The 18,735-nt window shown below is 37.2% G+C and overlaps 1 protein-coding gene across 1 annotated transcript in view; it reads right to left on the bottom strand.

The window, feature by feature from the left end:
- CD4H9orf85 (chromosome D4 C9orf85 homolog) overlaps positions 1-18,735 on the bottom strand; it is a 66,814-nt gene that overhangs the window by 17,835 nt on the left and 30,244 nt on the right. The window contains exon 2 of the mRNA XM_025931683.2: positions 10,944-11,050. Coding sequence (XP_025787468.1) covers positions 10,944-11,050 — 107 coding nt within the window. The remainder of the gene's footprint in view (positions 1-10,943; positions 11,051-18,735) is intronic.

Genomic DNA, 18,735 nt, shown 5'->3' with positions numbered 1-18,735 from the left:
ACAATTTTCTTGTTAAATTATTTGTATGTTTGTATTTTGGTTTTCCAAAAAGCTTTACTTAATTATTCTGCAATAAAAAAACAGATTTTAAAAATGTGGACCATTAGAACACACATGGATAAAGTTCTAACAATCCAAATGGATTAGGAAAAAGTTTCAGGTTTTCTTTTGGCTTCAATTTTATTTTTAAGGTTTAAAATAATCTAAAGAAAGTCCTTCTTGGTTAGGTTCATCAGAAGCTTCAAGGAAATTAGAATGTTTTCATTTCTATGGATGTGTTGTTTCATACGGAGGAGTCCTGGGGTGAGCCAATCCTTAAGTATTCAAATTGCTAATTCAGGGATAAAACTGTATTTACAGAACTGTTAAATGTTAAAATTTACATGTAAAATAGGCTTGACAATAGGATATCCTGTTTTGGAAGCTGGAGTCAAAAGATCCCAGAATCTACATTCTCTAACCCACTGAGTCCCCAAAACAGTGACTCTTAACACTGACTCGAACACCTGCATAGCTTATTAAAATGCAGATGTATGGGTTACAGCCATTATTTACATACTCAGAATCTTGGGGATGGGTCCCAAGAATCTGTTAAGCTCTTCAAGAAATTCTTATGCACATTACCACTTGAGAACTCTTGACCAGATAAAAGTAATATGGCCTAGACGTGGGGCTTTGCCAGGGCTCCTACTGATGGCTGAGACCCTAATGGCCGATTCAAAGAAAAGAAGGAATTCTATTGCTGAAAGCAATTATGCTCTTTTCAAATTTAAATCCATTCTGAAAAACAGTCAGGTTTTTATTAGGCTAATAACTCTGTGACTATAAATAGACCCATCTTTTAAGGAGACACACAAGTTTAAAATGTTTCCTTTCTATAAATGTGAAATGTTTGTGCAAATGTAATATAAATTTATACACTTACACTTACAACCTTCCAGTTTCCCTTGCACGTAAGTACCTTTGTGTGCCTTCTCTTTCAAATCTCTTAATCCAGGCTGTAGGAGTAGAATAAAAGATGGTCTGAAAGTAATTGAGTTTCTGCATTTTTTTTTTCACCTCAAGACTGCATTTGTGTAACCAAAGAATGTTGATTTTAACAATGAAGGGTTTTGATATTATTTTAATGATAAGAGACACACATTCCAAGCTGCTATAAAATTTGTGAAGTATTTTGAAACATCTTTTAAAATGGCTGAAAATGATTTAATCACTCCTGAGTGTATTTTCTTATAAAATACACAGTAAAGAAAAACTTTAAATTTAACCTAAATACAAATTTTACCTATTTTCGCTTGAAAATGGCTCTATTTTAAATATTTTGTGAGCCCAACACTAAAAGAACTTCAGAGATGTTAAAATAAGGGTTTTGCCTTCTTTTTACTTCTCCATGGAATATAATTCCCAGAAACATTCAAACAATCTTGACCATGCATATATCACAATTAAGCATTTCAGTGGAAACCACGGTCAAAAACACAGGTCACTCTATAAACCATGTTTACTGACAAAGGAGACAGTAGTATACTTAAAAAAAAAAAAAGTTGCCATACTTACTTTTTTACAATGAAACACACAAAAGGAAAGAATAAATAATTAAAAGCTAAAATATATAGTACATATTTAAGGGTGAAAATCAGGACAAAATTTGAAGTTTTCGAAGAACTGCTACAAATACTATTTTGAAAATAGCGCTGACTTGGGAAGCAGGAGACCTAGACTCTAGCCCAGCTCTGACATGCCCTTGTCATATAATCTTTGAAAGCCACTTTGAGTCTCATTCTTCATAATGGATACTAAAACTACTGACACCTTAGCATGAACAAAGAGAGGGGCACCAAATTGTACTAGTAATCACTCTATTTGTAAACTCCTAAAACTCAGTTAAAAAAACAAAAATAAAAACTCAGTCTTTTTTAGTGACATTGTTGTGATATTCACATGATTTTTTATATTGTATAATAAAACATACCAACGTTCGGAAGATCGGTATAACTGAGTGGAATAATATTTTCCAAATTCATTATGTTACAAAATCACACGTAGGGATGGGGGCACCTGGCTGGCTCAGTGGGCAGAACGTGTGACTCTTGATAGGATTTCTACAATTATCTTGAAAAAGCTATTAAAATGTACTTTTAATCCTTTAAGATGTACTCTTTCTTCTACTAGCCAGAAGAAATTTGTAAAAATGTATAACAATGCCACTTGTCTCACTAATATTTTTGTTTCAAAAGTTATTTTTCATAAAAATTATTAATCCTTAATGGGCACATGTTGTTTATATTCATATTATTTATTAAATAATTATGTTAAAAATTTGAGTTCTCATAGCTAACACAATAAATCTTAATAAATACAACCCATATAAACCAAGCTTTCTCAGGTCCTGAGTAATTTTTAAGAGTTACAGAGCGGTCCTGAAACAAAAGGTTTCAGAACCACTGATCTAGACAAGAAATACCAAGGGAAAAAGAATTGAGCTTATATTTCTAGTACTTGCTAGAAGTAAAAGGCTTATTTTACCTTGCCACAACTTCTCTAGGATTGCTTTCATTTCCTGGTTATATTATTACACATTAACCTTTATCATAATTCAGCTCCACTTGTAATACCCTGGCATGTGATGCCTAGGTGCTTTCATAAACAATGAGCTATGGTACTCCACCCTTAGTGTACCAATCATAGAAACTTAACATTGACAGAATTCCATAAAGCCACACTTCCTGCCGTGACTCTAAGTAATCTGCTACGTAGAAAGTTTCTGAAACTATATTAAGGAATTACGTCATATGATATAATTAGAAAATGCTTTTAAGGAAACAGTATCTCCAAATTCTAAGAATTTCGAGTAGAAAAAGTTACAATTCACTTCCTTGTGTCCCTAAATGATGTGTTTGAAAATAAGTGCGGGGGCACCTGAGTGGCTAAGTTGGTTAAGCACCCAACTTCGGCTAAGGTTACGATGTCAACAGTTAATGAGTTCGAACCCTGGCATCAGGCTCTCTGCTGTCAGTGCAGGGCCTCCTTCAGATCCTTGGTTGGTCTCCCTCTCTCTCTCTGTCCCTCCCCAACTTGCACTCTCTCTCTCTCTCTCTCTCTCTCTCAAAAATAAAAAAAATTTAAAAACTAAAAATAAAAAATAAGTGGAGAGATTCTATCTCTTCTCACCAACGTAGATTTGATTAGAACAATGCTTTTTTTTTTAATTTGAGAGAGAGCACGTCAACAGGGGAGAGGGGCAGAGGCAGGGAGTGGGGGGACAGAGAGAGAGACAGAGACAGAGAGACAAAGAGAGAGAGAGAGAGAGAGAGAGAATTTTAAGCAGGCTCCACAGTCAGAAGCTCCACTGACCTGAGCCAAAACCATGAGGAGGAGGTTCAATTGACTGAGCCACCCAGTGGCCCCTAAATTTGCTTCAAACAATTCTTAGAAGAGTACAAAGCATTCACCCTCTGACCAAGAGTAAATTTAGAAAAAAAGAGAAAATGGAAATTATTACACTTTAGAGCAGGCAATTTTCCATCAAAGTTTGCTGTATCAGTCAATATTAATGTCAAAAAGTAGGTTTCATGAACAGGTGAACAACTGGTGACAGTCATGAAAACTCTCCACTTGACATTTAAATATTAAGGACCGAGGTTCTGGGCAAGAATAAAGCCAGGGTTTATAGTCACCATACACTTCGATATCCCATGAAAAGCAACCTGAGACCAAAACTCCACTCTAGGACATTTTAATACTCCTGGAATGTGGTTCCACAACTCTCATATCACTGATTAACCATCAGAGCCTCAACCTATTATAAGAAATGCTGGAGCTGAAGAATAGAAGCAAAGAACCCTAACTATATAGCTAATTGTCACACATTGATAACATGAAGGGACTGATAATACTGTAGTATGTAACAATGTTTAGTCTTTTTAAAATTTTGTTTATTTTTTTTTTTAAGTAAACTTCACTCCCAAGGTGGGGCTTGAACTCATGACCCTGAGATCAGAGTTGAATGGCTCTACCCACTGAGCCAGTCAGCCACCCCTATGTTTTGTTTTGTTTTTCTTTAAGTAATCTCTATGCCCAATGTGGGGCTGGAACTCACAATCCCAAACCTGAGTCTCACACTCCTCTGACTGAGTGTGAACCAGCCAGCTGTCCCTGAACAAATGACAATCTACGTGGAACCCAAAGACAATACTACATATAGAGACAGCTTGAGATTATCCGCATTATCTGTCAAAGGGAACATGGGATTCTTGTTCATTTTCCCTCCATTCTCTGGTGACTTCCTCACAGGGTTTCCTATAAGCATGGTTTACAGCAATCTGTTACCTTTAATTCCTATCTTTTCTAGATCTATCTCTCCTGTTTTCATTTTATTATTCCTCTGCAGTCTCACCATGTATCTCTCACCTTTTACTTATAACTAGCCTTCTCACAATCTGCCCAAGAATTATTTGTGGGCCTGTCTCTCCTAATAGATCAAAAACTCCCTGGTGTTGGAGATTCATTTCGGTATCTTCTAGAGTATATAGCCCAGTGCCTTACATGTGAAAGGTGCTATTTAAAAAAAACTGCAAACAAATGTTGGCAAAGATACAGAGAAAATGGAATCCTTGGGCACTGTTGGTAAGACTGTAAAATGGTGCAGTCACTATTAAAAAAAAAGTATGAAGATTAAAACAATTAAATTAGACCATTAAAAGTAGGACTACCAAATGATCCAGCAATCCCACTTGAAAGCAGCGTCTGGAAGAGGTATTTGCATGATAAGGCTCATAGCAGTATTCACAACAGCCAAGAGGTAGAAGCAACTTAAGTGTCCGTCAACAGGTGAATGAAAAACAAAATGTAGTGATACACACACATACACCAACATTCAATGGAATATTACCCAGCCTTAAAAAAGAAGGGAATTCTGTTTCATGTTATAACAAGGAGCCTGGAGAACATTACTCAGAGATAAGCCAGTCACAAGAGGACAAACACTGTTATGATTCCATGTATACGAGGTATTTCAAGTAGTCAAATTCACAGCGACAGAAACTAGAAGGATGGCTACCAAGAGCCGAAGGAGCGGGGGCAGGAGAGGGAGGAAAGAGGATCATTGTTAAATAGGTGTAGAGTTCAAACTTGCAAGACGAAATGTTTTGGATATCTGCTGCACAGCAGTGGGAACACGCTTCACGCTACTGAGCTGTGCGCTCACAAATGGTTAAAACAGTAAATTTTACGTTATTTGTTTTTTACACCACCACAAAAATAGGTAGATAGATAACTTTAAAAAGAACAGCCCTGCTGTACAAGATTATCTTGAAGGTCTTAGTTTGGCTAATTTGGTCAGAAAAAAAGCTTGGTGGCAAAGAGGAAGCAAGCATATGGTGAGAGGAGCAAGCCAACAGGGTGGCTTGACCCGCCTAGGAGCCTCTCCTCCTCCCCTCTTTCCCCCAAACAGGGTTACTTTTTGTTTTCTCCCACAGTTTAGAGAACCTCATCCCCACCCCCACTCCCTCACCCACTACAGGAGCCATACAAAAGCAGAACTTCCTGGGGACAAAACTCCACTTAGCCTCCTGCTGCTGGAGACTCAACTCCTCCTGGCAGGAGCCCTTGAAACATTTATGTGAAATAAGCCTTTTTTAAAATACTAGTTTATCCAAACTCTGGGCCAAGGAACACATTTGAATAGAGGTGACATAGAGGAGAATTCACTTATTTAATGCAATGAAATATGAAGAGTTAAGGGCTACAGTGAGGCAATAAATCTTAAAAGTTATCAATTAGATAATTTCTGCTAAAAACCTAGATGTGAGAACCAGGGGTAGTGACTTCCATTTAAAAGCAAACAGCGTTTTAAGCACCCACGTGTCTGAAACTTTTAGACCAAGACATCCCTAGAGCAATGCTGGGTGCAAGGCATGTTACACCCGTTCTTCCCCTCCTCACTTAAAATATTTTTTAGGATGAAATACACTTTTAAAATATTTGATTTTTAAGGAATCGCTACACCCAAATCTTCTAGTCAGACAGTCAAAAACGACTCCAAACATTGCCAAATATCCCCTGGGGGGTAAAATCCTCCCCTCCCGGTTGAGAACTGCTAATACAGAGGACTTAGTCCACTTCTTTTTTTTTTTTAATTTTTTTTTAATGTTTATCTTTATTTTTGACAGAGAGAGACAGAGCATGAGCGGGGGAGAGGCAGAGAGAGAGGGAGACACAGAATGTGAAGCAGGCTCCAGACTCTGAGCTGGCAGCACAGAGTCCGACGTGGGGCTTGAACTCATGAACCGTGAGATCACAACTCGAGCCGAAGTCAGATGCTTGACTGACTGAGCCACCCAGGCGCCCCATAACTCAGTCCACTTCTAAAGTCAGACCCCAATTTGTTGTGGCCTGTTGTTGTTTTATACCAGCTTCTCCCCGGCTCTTCGGTTACTATGGTAACGTTAAACATAAGCTCACACTATATTCTTGGTAAACTTTTCTGTTATGAAGAGAAAAGAGGCAGGCTACAGATTCTAACAAAAATATGGGTATTTACCTATAAGGCTTCTAAATTAATGGTTGAAAAAGGCTTCTTGGTTACCTGAAGCACAAGGTGTAAGAAGTTTCTAGATACTAACATAGGCTTTTCAGTGCCTGAACATAAAATCTATTTGTCTAGATGCTGGCTGGCCCACTTAATAGAGCATGCAATTTCTGATCTCAGGGTCCTGAGTTCAAGCCCCACGTTGGATATAGAGCTTACTTAAAAATAAATGAATGAATGAATGAGTAAATAAAGTTTTATACGTTGTAGTCAGCAGTGGATAACATCCATAAACAAGATAGGTAACTATAAAAATTAATACAGCTTTGGGCTCAGATGAAGGGAAGAGGACTTTCTGAATGAATAATACAAGAATGAGAAATCACTGTAGGAGAACAGGATAACATGGCTTTGGAATGGAATCAATTTGCATTTGAATCTGAACTTTCTGATCTTGGGTAAAACATTGAATCCCTCTGAGCCCAGAAAATAGGAGGGAAAAAAAAAGCCTCTTTTGTTTCTTATCTTGAGGAAGGGGATAGTCTTTTACCTATCTGTATTTCCACTATACCTGGAAAATAATGTCAAGAAATGAATTTTAAGTAAAAAATGTCAAGACTCCTTTCTTCTTTAAGAAATCATTTAATATTTGTAAGACCTCTTGCCCTTCCAATAAGTCAGCTCCACACCAAGGTTATTTAAAGGATTCGTGAACGACTTGGGACTGACCAGGCATGGTAATGAATAGGTTTCTTTTTCAAAAGTCAAAAACAGGGCCCTTGAACAATGAGGTTTTATACAAAAAGATTTAGACTCGTCCTCACCCACAATTCTTACATTTGTAAGTAATCTTTAAGCCTAATAAGAATTCTACCATTTGGGTATCACGGGAGATGTTGGTAGAGCACCATAGAAGCCCTCCACCAGAGAGTAGCAGGTACTGGCCTTAAGATCAAAATACAAGCCAAAAGGAGTGGGGGATCCTTCCACAGAATCGCCTTAACCTCCGATTGGCATAAAACAGGGTAGTGGTTAATCTTAACATTACAGAGAAGAAAAGCTGTGAAAAGCTGAGCATTCTCTTTATGAGCCTTTCACTTTATTTCTATAAAGACCTGAAGATCTGAGCATTCAATGATAGTTAAAATTACCTTACATCAAAGGGTAGTACCAGTATGTTAACATCACACTAACAGGCAACCTGCAATTTATCCCCTCATCCCATTCCCCTCCAGCAAATACACAGTTTCAACTCTTCCCTCTTCTAGCTCTGGTGAGGACATCTAGTCTTTTCTGAAAAGTCTCGAGGAACAGCCCAGGGTCGTTTTCAGTAATTAGGAGAAACTGTCATAAAGAACATGCTTATAAAAGTCCCATAGCATATCACCTCACTGAAAAGGAAAAGGAAACATGAAACATTTTCTGCCAAGTACAAATATAATACAATTTTTGCTTCCATCATCAAAATAGATAACCTGGAGGAGTTTAGATGTCTAACTCTTTTTTGGGTCTAAAATTTGGGGTTAGATACCATGGGCAATGGAAATTCGCTAACTGTGTGTGGTTTTGGTAATTTACAAGTATAATGAATGAGATAAAAGGGCTTCGATTTTCCCAAAATTCAGAACACTACTTCATTCCAAAAGAGATGTCACCTATAAATAGCCTCCCTCTTCTTAAATTTTATGTTTGGTTGAACTTTTCCCTATGTACATCATTTGGTTACATAATCTGTGGCAAGAGACAGCCAGACAAGGAATATTCAACACTTTAACCAATGACAATGTTCAGGGTGCTGGAAAATGAATCTTTCCACAAAAGACATCCAGTGTCAAAGCAAACCTCTTATATAGATCCTGACAAAGGACAAATTTAACGTCTAAGTGAGATCGACTTGAACAAAACATTCAAAATTTCTAAACAAGTTATGTTACCATGAGTACCTTTCATCAGTGGACTTCAGTCACTTACAATGTTGGTAAAGTGTTAATATGCAGAGAAAGCCACGTGGATATAGGTGAGTTATACTTTCTACGACACTCCCAATCCTGGGTTGGAGTCAGAAGGCTAGGCTTTCCAAAATGCCTAATGTGTCATGCGTTTGGTGTAATCTGAAATTCAAGATGTTCTGGGCCAGGCTGGTGACTTCCTAAGGAACATGTTCAGACCTTGTTTTAACTAGCAGTTTCTTAGTCTCTTATAAGTAATCATTTGTTCTACATTAGCTTGGGCTTCTTTATTCCTAAAGATCTTCCATTAGGCTTGAATGTCTTGTTATCTGTAATCAGGTATTTACACAGTAATATGTTTCCTTTATTTTGCACTCATCGTTAGCTATTCTGTGGCTAACCCCATCTGCCTTAGGGTGATGTGGAACAGCAACTCCTGAGGTCCTCTTAGCCTTCATCTCCTGACCCACCTGAAGTTTCTCAAAGGGCTCTGGGTCACTGTACTTACTACCTAGGTAATGACAACATTATCATGAGTTTCCTTCACTTCAATGACTCCAAGACAGGCCAGAATTGCTAACCTTTGGGTCTAGGTATCCAAATCCAACCATTCTTTTTTTTTCTTTTCCTTTTTTTTTTTTTTTAAGATTTTTTTTTTTTTTAATTTAAATTTACTTAAGTAATTCCTATACCCAACTTGGGGCTCAAACTCATGACCCCAAGATCAAGAGTCACATGCTCTTCTGAATGAGCCAACCAGACGCTCAAAGTTACACCAACACTTAGAAATCACTTTTTTTTTAAGCTTTTTTTTTTTTTTTTAAGTAACCTCTACAACCCAATGTGCGGCTCAAACTCACAAGCCTAAGATAAAGAGTTGCATGCTCCATCGACTGAGCCAGCCAGGTGCTTCTAGAAAGCTACAAATCTTATAGTAAGCCTATAAACTAAAACTACATGGTTTATAGCACAACCAGCTATAGAGAACACAGTAGAAAACACAGCTAATTCATTCATGGAAATTTAGCATTGGATAGTACAAACAGTTGCCAAATGCTCTACTGCTAATTTGGGCCAGTTAGCATAAAACTCATCGGATTTGTTTAAAAGTATCTTCTTTTGGAAGGAAATGCTAAAGAACATGAGGAAAAGACTGAAGAAGAGGAGAGAGCAACTCATGTATCTATTGAAAAGGGGGTCAATTACACCCATGAACGACTTGGGTGTTCTGCTCTCAACGAGTAAACAGGAAAAAAAATCTAAATAGCTGAAGTCAGACTATCCTACCTAAAGGCTTTTACCTCTCAGTATCAAAAGGAGTATTTCATGCAAAATAAATTGCCCAAACTAAAACATTCAAAAATGTTAAATATTCTCAAGAAAACAATAGCTTGAGCCCTCCATACTTCAGGTAACACTTCTTCCCATAAAGGAAAAAGAAATGAATACATTGAAGGAACATACAACTACTGAATAGCTAAAAGAAAAATAAAGCAACAAGGAGCAAATGTGTTTCAAAGATCTACTATATAGACTACTAAATTAAAACTCATAGTATATGTGTAAAAAAACTACTGCACATACTAATGTTAATTTTTATATTTAAAATAATCACTTTTCTCTTTTAAGCAGCAATTATCCCCCAGTATGATTCTTACTCAGTTGAGCTAAAGGATATAAGGGAGCAGCACCAGGATGTACGTAGGCTGATAAAAGAGAACCCCAGAATTATAGAAAAAGGGTAAGGTACTGAGGGATGAGAAACAAAGTCCAGTACCTTTTCATTTGCACCCAAATCTTCAAAGAAATGAAACCATAGGTTATCAGTCTAGCAATTTATTTGATACTCGATCTAAACCATTTCAGTAATCTTCATGGATAGAATTAAAAGGTCACACCCTTGGGGCACCTGGGTGGCTCAGTCAGTTAAGCATCTGACTTTGGCTCAGGTCATGATCTTGCGGTTTGTGAGTTTGAGCCCACGCTCCCCCACTTGTGCTCTATCTCTGTCTATCCAAAATAAATAAACATAAAAAAATTTTAAAGAAAAAAAGGACACCCCCCACCCCCGCCTGGGTGACAGATGGAAGCTACACTTGTGATCACAGCATAATGTATAAACTTGAGGAATCACTGTGTTGTACACCTGAAACTAATGTAACATTGAGTCAGCTATACTCAAAACGTAAAAATAAAAATAAAAACATCAGACTCCTTTCAAGACTTTGGTCAACTTTGGTAAAGATGATCCACAATAAATATTATTACCTGGTTAATGGGAGACAGAATTTTGCAAAACAAACTCTCTCCTCTCTTCCCTAACCCATCTTTTATGAACAAGAACCCATAAAAATGGTACATTATTTATAGGAGAATGGGGTGGACAAGGATGAATCCACTTTATAAAGCAGGAATAAACTATGATACATATATTATTGGTAAAGTAATTAAGAAATATAACTCACCATTTTTTAGGCTTTGACAATGGTTTATATTTGCTGTATTTTACACGCCATTCAAGAACTTCTTTACAGCGCTGACAAACTCCATCATGAAGCTTTGCATTAATTTTCTTAAAACCAAACAGAAAAACAAATTAAAAATTTCACTTGTGAGCCAGCATTGCAAACCCATGAAAAAGGCACATGAGAAATTTAAGTTTTTTTTAAAATAGTAACCTATGGAGTGCCTGGGTGGCTCAGTCAGGTAAGCCTCCAACTTCAGCTCAGGTCATGATCGCGCAGTCCATGAGTTCGAGCCCTAACTTGGGCTCTGTGTTGACAGCTCAGAGCCTGGAACCTGCGTGGGATTCTGTGTCTCCCTCCCTCTGTGCCCCTCCCCTGCTCACTCTCTGCTTCTCTCTCAAAAATAAATATACATTAATAAATGAATCAATTAATTAATAATAAAATAGTAACCTAAATTTAATCGGTGTAATATTTTAAGATACAATATGTGTTTATTTTTTTACACTATGTATTTTTACATGCATTACTCAAGTTGGTTCTTTTACAAAGGCAAAGATTCTTAATGAGGTGGAGCTCAGAATTAACCTTTTGGCAGGAGTATATGTTTTTAGATTTATTTATTTTGAGAGAGAGAGAGCGCAGGGGAGGGGCTGAGAGAGGAGAGAGAGAGAGAGAATACCAAGCAGACTCCGCAATGTCAGGACAGAGTTTGATGCAGGGTTTGAACCCATGAACTTCGAGATCAATGACCTGAGCCAAAATCAAGACTTGGCAGCTTAACTGACTAAGCCACCCAGGCACCCCGGCAGGACTATTTTACAAAGTCCTCCCCATTGATTCTGATGTGTGCAAGTGTGTGTGTGTGTGTGTGTGTGTGTGTGTGTGTGTGTGTGTTGAATGTTTATTTATTTACTTTTCAGAGAGAGACAGAAAGAATGCAAGCAAGGGGCAGAAAGAGAGGGAGACATAGAATCTGAAGCAGGTTTTGTGCTGATGGCGGGGCTCAAACTCACAAACCGTGAGACCATGACCTGAGCTGTAGCCAGATGCCGAACCAATGGAGCTACCCAGGCTCCCCCTGATGTGTACAAATGTTAAAACTCAAATTTGTACAGACAGGATATGTGCATTTTACTGCGTGTAGGTTATAGTCAATAAAAATATAATAATAAAAACCTAATTCACATTTTAAGCCTACTGTTTCCAACAATTCGAACTTTACCACTGAGAAACAAGAAAATATGCTGAGAAATTATAGTCCCAAATTGTCAACCTGGAGGCGTGTGAGCAGAGACCAGGATACCTGAGAAAGGAGTGTCAGGGAGAAGCAGCTTGAAGCAAAAGGGTACTTAGTCTTCAACTGTAATTCTGTATTCTCACAGAAAGAAAAAATGTTTTAGAACATTTTTTTTAGAACATTTTAGAACATACGTGCTGGGAATATCTGTGGTGGGAAAAGGGCTTTATGAGGGGGGAAAACCCCATTTTTATTAGGGTTTTCTTCTCAAAATGTGTTGGGAAATTAGGAGGATGAAAAAAATTGTAATGTGTCATGTGTTCTCCCCACTAGTTTTATATTTTATAATATATTCGTGTGATTCAGGACCTAGACTCTATATTCTCACTAAGTCCTCTGAGAATTCTCTATCTTACTTTGGCTCTGCAGGCCTGGTCTCTGCCTATTGTTGAAACAATGAGAAGAGGTCATTTTATCTTTTCTTTGCTTCCTTTGTTTCCTTTTTTAATTTCTCAAGAGGAGCAGAAAAGCATCACAGAAGATGCAGAGTCTTTGGGAGGTTATCTGATGCTGAGTCTTTAAAGTTCTACATAAGAAGGTAAAATAATTTGACACAACATTTACTCAAAGAGAAAATATTTCAAGGGTATGTTCAAAAATCATAAATTAAGCTGTGAATACGTTTTGTTTGATTTTACTTCTGTGGTAAAAAACATATTCTGTTACTTATGAATTGTGTGTTGGGTATTCCTTTCTCCCCAACCTAGATGTAGAGTCCCTGGAAAAACAAATTCTGGGGGCACCTGGTGGCTCGGTCAGTTGAGCATCTGACTTCGGCTCAGGTCATGATCTCTCAGCTAGTGGGTTCGAGCCCTGCGTTGGGCTCTGTGCTGACAGCTCGGAGTCTGGAGCCTGCTTCGGATTCTGTGTCTCCCTCTCTCTCTGCCTCTAACACACTCGCATTCTGTCTCTCTCAAAAATAAATAAACATTAAAAAAAAATTTAAAAAGAAAAAGAAAAACAAATTCTGCATGAGGCTGTATTCTTCACTTATTGTGGTCTGTTACCTGTTGCCAAAAAGAAGAAAATCTGTGTCCAATACTAAACTCTTATCAAACTCGATACTTAGCTGTCCCACATAAGGCTTGCTAAGGAATACCCAGAACTAAAGTTTACATCTCATCATTTGCTCTCACTGCCCTCTGGTGCCTGGAATTTCTTACTAAAAGCATTACTTATGGCGGGGGGGGGGGGGGGGGGGGGGGGGTGTGTGCGGGATGACGCCTGAGTGGCTCAGTTGGTAAGCAACCAACTTCGGCTCAGGTCATGATCTCGTGGTTTGTGAGTTCAAGCCCCGCATCAGGCTCTGTGCTGACAGCTTGGAGCCTGGAGCCTGCTTCTGATTCTTGTGTCTCCCTCTCTGACCATCCCCTGCTCTCTCTCTCTCTTTCTCGTTCTCTCTCTCTCTCAAAAATAAACACTAAAAAAAATTTTTTAAAGCATTACTTGTATTTGCCCAACTCTAAGAGTCATGGGAACAAGCTAATGACTTGAATTATGACTATAATATGAATGTGACAGGAGCTTTCTAACTAGAATATTCTTAGAATGCAAAACATTTTGTTATTGTAATTTTATTATATATAACACATTCTGCTTGTTAATCAGGGAGCATTATTTAGTTTCTTGTTTGTTTCTGTATCCAATTTCTGACCAGTTCATCTTGATTTACAAAGCTGCACATAGCTGGGCAACTGGTTTCTTCAGGGTGGATCGGACAGTAGAACAAAACAGGTCTTTGTGGAAACTTGTCCTGTGAGGGATGTGTGAAGCAGTGTAAATGGAGATGTGGTAGAGAGTTCACATGACTAACAGGCACTACTACAAAGTTAAACTTGATTTTCACGTGTTAAGAAATGAATGAGAGTAAGAATACATATGCATGGTACTTTCACTTAAAAATAGTTGCAAAAAGAAAATTACGTACTTCTGTTTTACCATATTTTGGCAAACCAGAAAAAGTAAAATCCAGAGATTTGAGCAATGAAAGCTAATCCTAGTTCTAGGAACCATTCTGCCTAGAGCAAAGATGGCGATCTTACCTTACTCACACCTATGTTTACAACTAACCCTGTTTTGGCAATTAATTTTAGCATATCCCTCCTGGTAGAAATCATAGGTTATTAAGGTTCAGATTTATGCATGCCCAAATATAAAATCAAAACTTAGTTTTGTAAGTATAAAATCCTTTAAAGATCATTTTGTTTAACAAGCTACTTTCCAGATCTTTGAAGGAAGAAAACTTCATGAGATTCCACTGAACTTAGGTGGAACTTAGCTAAAGAAGAAAACCTTGTTTATCAACCTTTTTTTTTTTTTTTTTAGTCAGAATAAATTTAAGGTGTATCAAAAGACACTAGTAAATGTTATTCCTGCAGTAAACATTCTATTGTCAGACAATGCATCTTTTGTAATATAATACAGCAATCTCAAGAAGAAATTAGATGAGGACATTACCACCCAAGAGGCAAACTGCAAATATAATATCTGTATCAACATGGTAATACTGAAAAATATTGTATAAAATATAAAGTGCGATTTAATAGAAGGAAGATACTATTATGGGAGAAAGGAACTTGAATACCACTCAAGAATAAATAACTAATAACTTTCATTAGGATTTTTTTGTACATCATATTTCTTTAAGAAATGCTAAAGGTAGGGGCGCCTGGGTGGCTAAGTCCATTAAGGGTCCAGCTTCGGCTCAGGTCATGATGTTATGGCTCATGGGTTTGGGCCCTGCGTCGGGCTCTGTACTGACAGCTCAGAGCCTGGAGCCTGCTTCAGATTCTGTCTCCCTCTCTCTGCCCCTCCCTTGCTCACGTGCTCTCTCTGTCTCTCTCCCTCATAAATAAATAAACATTAAAAAAATGTTTTTTAGTGTTAAAAAAAAGAAATGCTAAAGGTAAACGATGGTATATTTTTCTTCCCTTCATTAATTAAAAAAAAAAGAATTAAAAAACTATTTTTAAAAATTTGTTTTGTTTTTGTTTTTTTTAATTTATTTTTGAGACAGAAAGAGACAGAGCATGAGCAGGGGAGGGGCAGAGAGAGGGAGAGACAGAACCTGAAGTGGGCTCCAGGCTCTGAGCTGTCAGCACAGAGCCCGATGCGGGGCTCGAACTCACGAACAGAAGAGATCATGACCTGAGCTGAAGTCAGACGCTCCACCGACTGAGCCACCTAGACGCCCCAAAATCTAAATTATTAAAAAGAATAACAATTCTAACTGTTGCTGAAAATCCATTTCCATGAAATGGCCTTGTTTTCCCCGGCATTACCCCTTCCTCCAAAATAAGGTTGTGGTGCTAATATAGTTACAACAGTATTACTCCAGAAAACAGGATTTTTATATCCTATTTATATTTAAAAGTATATATTTTTAAAATTTTCTATTAATACCCCTTAGACAGGATTAATAATCTCTAGATTTGGGAGCAAGAACTTATATGACTAATAATACCAACATAAAAATGTGTCTTTTAGGTTGTGACTTTCAAATCAAAAACTGTTTTAAATCCTTTTAATAAATACGGCCAGAACATTGTTGGTCATACAGTATCTTCAAAATAAACACAACCAAAAGTAGGTGAGGGAATCAAATTACAGGGAAAGTGAGGGTAGAAAGGGAAGATGACGAAGCCGGTCAAGAGCACAGCTAGGAAACGCACCATGAGTGATGGACCACAAGTGAGATCCAAGGTTTCTTAGCCAGAGCTTTCTAGCAGCCAGTAAAACATGAGCTTCACTCCCCTACCTGCTTCAATGTCTGTAACATGCCCAAAATCCAATTTCTCGGAGGTAGCACAACTATTCTTGTTACTGAAACCCAAAGTCTGATCTTTCCCAAAAAGGAACTCATAGGAATAAGCCATGGTCTCAAAAACACCCTTACAAGATAAAGCGGTTCACAGAGCTGTTTTCTACCAAGGTTCTCAAAGTAGTCTGGTGTTACGTAACGTCAAACACAGTGAGGTAAAAGTTATTCTCAGGAGTACAGACGCCTGATATCAATAGGATCTATAGGAATGCACTGCATATAATAAGGCCATCATAAATAGTATTTCTCTTAAATGAGTTCTAAAAACATTCACCTTTATTATGAAAAATTTCAAACATGCAGAAAATTTAAAGCAATAGTAATGCATAGCCACATACACATTATCTAGAGACAATTATTAACCTTTTTAACCTGTTTTTGTGTGTATACTCTTAAACTAAGTTGCAGACATCATGACCCTTTACCTCTTGACCATAATATATCCTAGAATACTTTCTCCTAATTAACCACACTGCTGTTACACTTCAGAAAAAGTGAAAAAAAAAAACTCTCCAATGTCATTGAATATAGCCAGACTACCTTGAAATTTCCTCACCTGCCCCCTGCTACCTAAATCAGTATTCAAGTACTGTTTGGCTGTTATCTCTCTTTTGTTCTAGAAGGATGTCCGTCTTTTGTCCTCTTTTGCACTGATGTTTTTCAAAATTCCAGGCAAGCAAATTTGTCTGATTCTGGATTTATCTGATTCTTTATTCCTGACATAATTTAACTCATTGTTCTTTCTACCATATTTCCATAAAATGTAAGTTAGGTTTAAAGGCCTGGTTAGATCCAGGTTTAACAATTTTTTGATAACGCTGCTTCTGCACAATTCATATTACTCCCACCAGGAGACACAAAATATCCAGTTCTCATGGAGTCAGGGATATGAAATTGGACTTGGATAAGATGGTGACTGTCCTGAGCACTTCAAATTATAAAGATTAGTAACAATCTACGTGGTCATATCAATATACTGTTCCACAATAACATTTCATTTCATGGTTTTAGCACCCACTCAAGACCCTTTGCCTTGGGACACCTCGATGACTCAGTCCACACTGCCAGTATGGAGCCTGCTTTGAGTTCTTCTTCTTCCCCTTTTTCTACCCTTCACTGCTAAAGCTCACGTTCTCTCTCTCTCAAAATAAATAAACTTTAAAAAAAATTTAAAAAGAACTTTTGCCTGAATCAATAATTTTGTTTATTTAGTAACCTCTATACTTACTTGTTTATTTAGTAAGTTATTTAATCAATCAATTAATTAATTAATTTACTTATTTAGTGAGAAAGTAAGCAAACAAGTAAGCTGTATGCCTAATGTGGGGCTTGAACTCACAACCCTAAGATCAGGGGTCACATGCTCTACTGACTGAGCCAGACAGGTGCCACTGAATCAGTCACTGTAAATGCTAATTCTATCATTCTTTGTATACTCATTAAAATTTTTTTTAATTTTTTATTTTTAAAAGTTTTTTTTTTTTTTTAAGTTTATTTATTTTTTAGAGCGAGAAAGCACAAATCGAGGAGGGGCAGAGAGAGAGGAGACAGAGAATCCCAAGCAGGCTCTGTGTCATCAATGTAGAGCCCAACGTGGGGCTCGAACCCATAAACCATGAGATCATGACCTGAGCTGAAGTCAGAGGCTTAGCCAGAGTGCCCCTTCATTAAGTTTGTTAAAAAGATTGCCAGCTGGGCACCTGGCTGGCTCAGTTGGAAGAAAATGTGACTCTAGATTTCAGGGTCATGAATTTGAGCTCCACTTTGGGTGTAGGGAATACAAACATAAATAAACTTTAAAAAATAATTTAAAAAATAAAAATCAAAAGGTTAGCAGCAGAAGTCAGCTAACCTAACTCACCTAACCTAGGTCAATTCTTCATTTTTTTCTTTTACAGATCTTACTTTTTGTGTCAAATCTAAGAAGTCATTGAAGAATCATGAAGTTTTTCACCTGTATTTTCTACCAGAAGTTCAATAATTTTAGCTTTTAAATTAAGTCTATGATCCATTTTGAATTAATTTTTGTATGTGATGCAAAGCATTGGTAGAGTTTCATTTTAAATTAAACATGTATGTCCAAGTTCCAGCACCACTGATTTGCATTTGTACCTTTGTCAAAAATTAAGTATGTGTGCATCCATTTCTGGACTCAATATTCTATCACAGTAATCTATGTTTATCCTCTTTCCCCAGTACCACCATGTCTTGATTGCTTTAGGGTCTTGAAATCAATACTGTGCATCCTCCAACTTTGTTCTTTTTCAAAACTGTTTTGGCTATTCTAGTCCATTTGCTTTTCCATATACATTTTGGAATCAGTTTGTTGATTTAAACAAAAAAGCTTGCTATGACTGTGATTAGGATTACACTGAAACTATGAATACATTGGGGGAGAATTGACATTTTTACAACATTGAATCTTCCAATCCATGAATACTGTATTCCTGAGATAAACCCCACTTATCTGTGACATGTTGTATTTTTATTTACTGGGGAATAAAATATGCTAATATTTTGTTGAAAACTTAAAAATTGTCTAAGTTCAGTGAGAGATTCTGGTCCATAGTGGTTTCAGGTTTTTTCTTGGTGTCTAACTCAGTTTCTAGAGAATTCATGTGCAGAGTATAAAAAGTTAAAATGGTAGTAAAAATTTTATATCTTGGAAGAAT

The sequence above is a fragment of the Puma concolor genome, chromosome D4 (assembly GCF_028749965.1).
Source record: "Puma concolor isolate L17-30 chromosome D4, mPumCon1.1.hap2, whole genome shotgun sequence".
NCBI classification, from domain to species: domain Eukaryota; kingdom Metazoa; phylum Chordata; class Mammalia; order Carnivora; family Felidae; genus Puma; species Puma concolor.
Note: the sequence above shows the minus strand (reverse complement) of the source record. Positions and strands in the feature narration are given on the sequence as shown.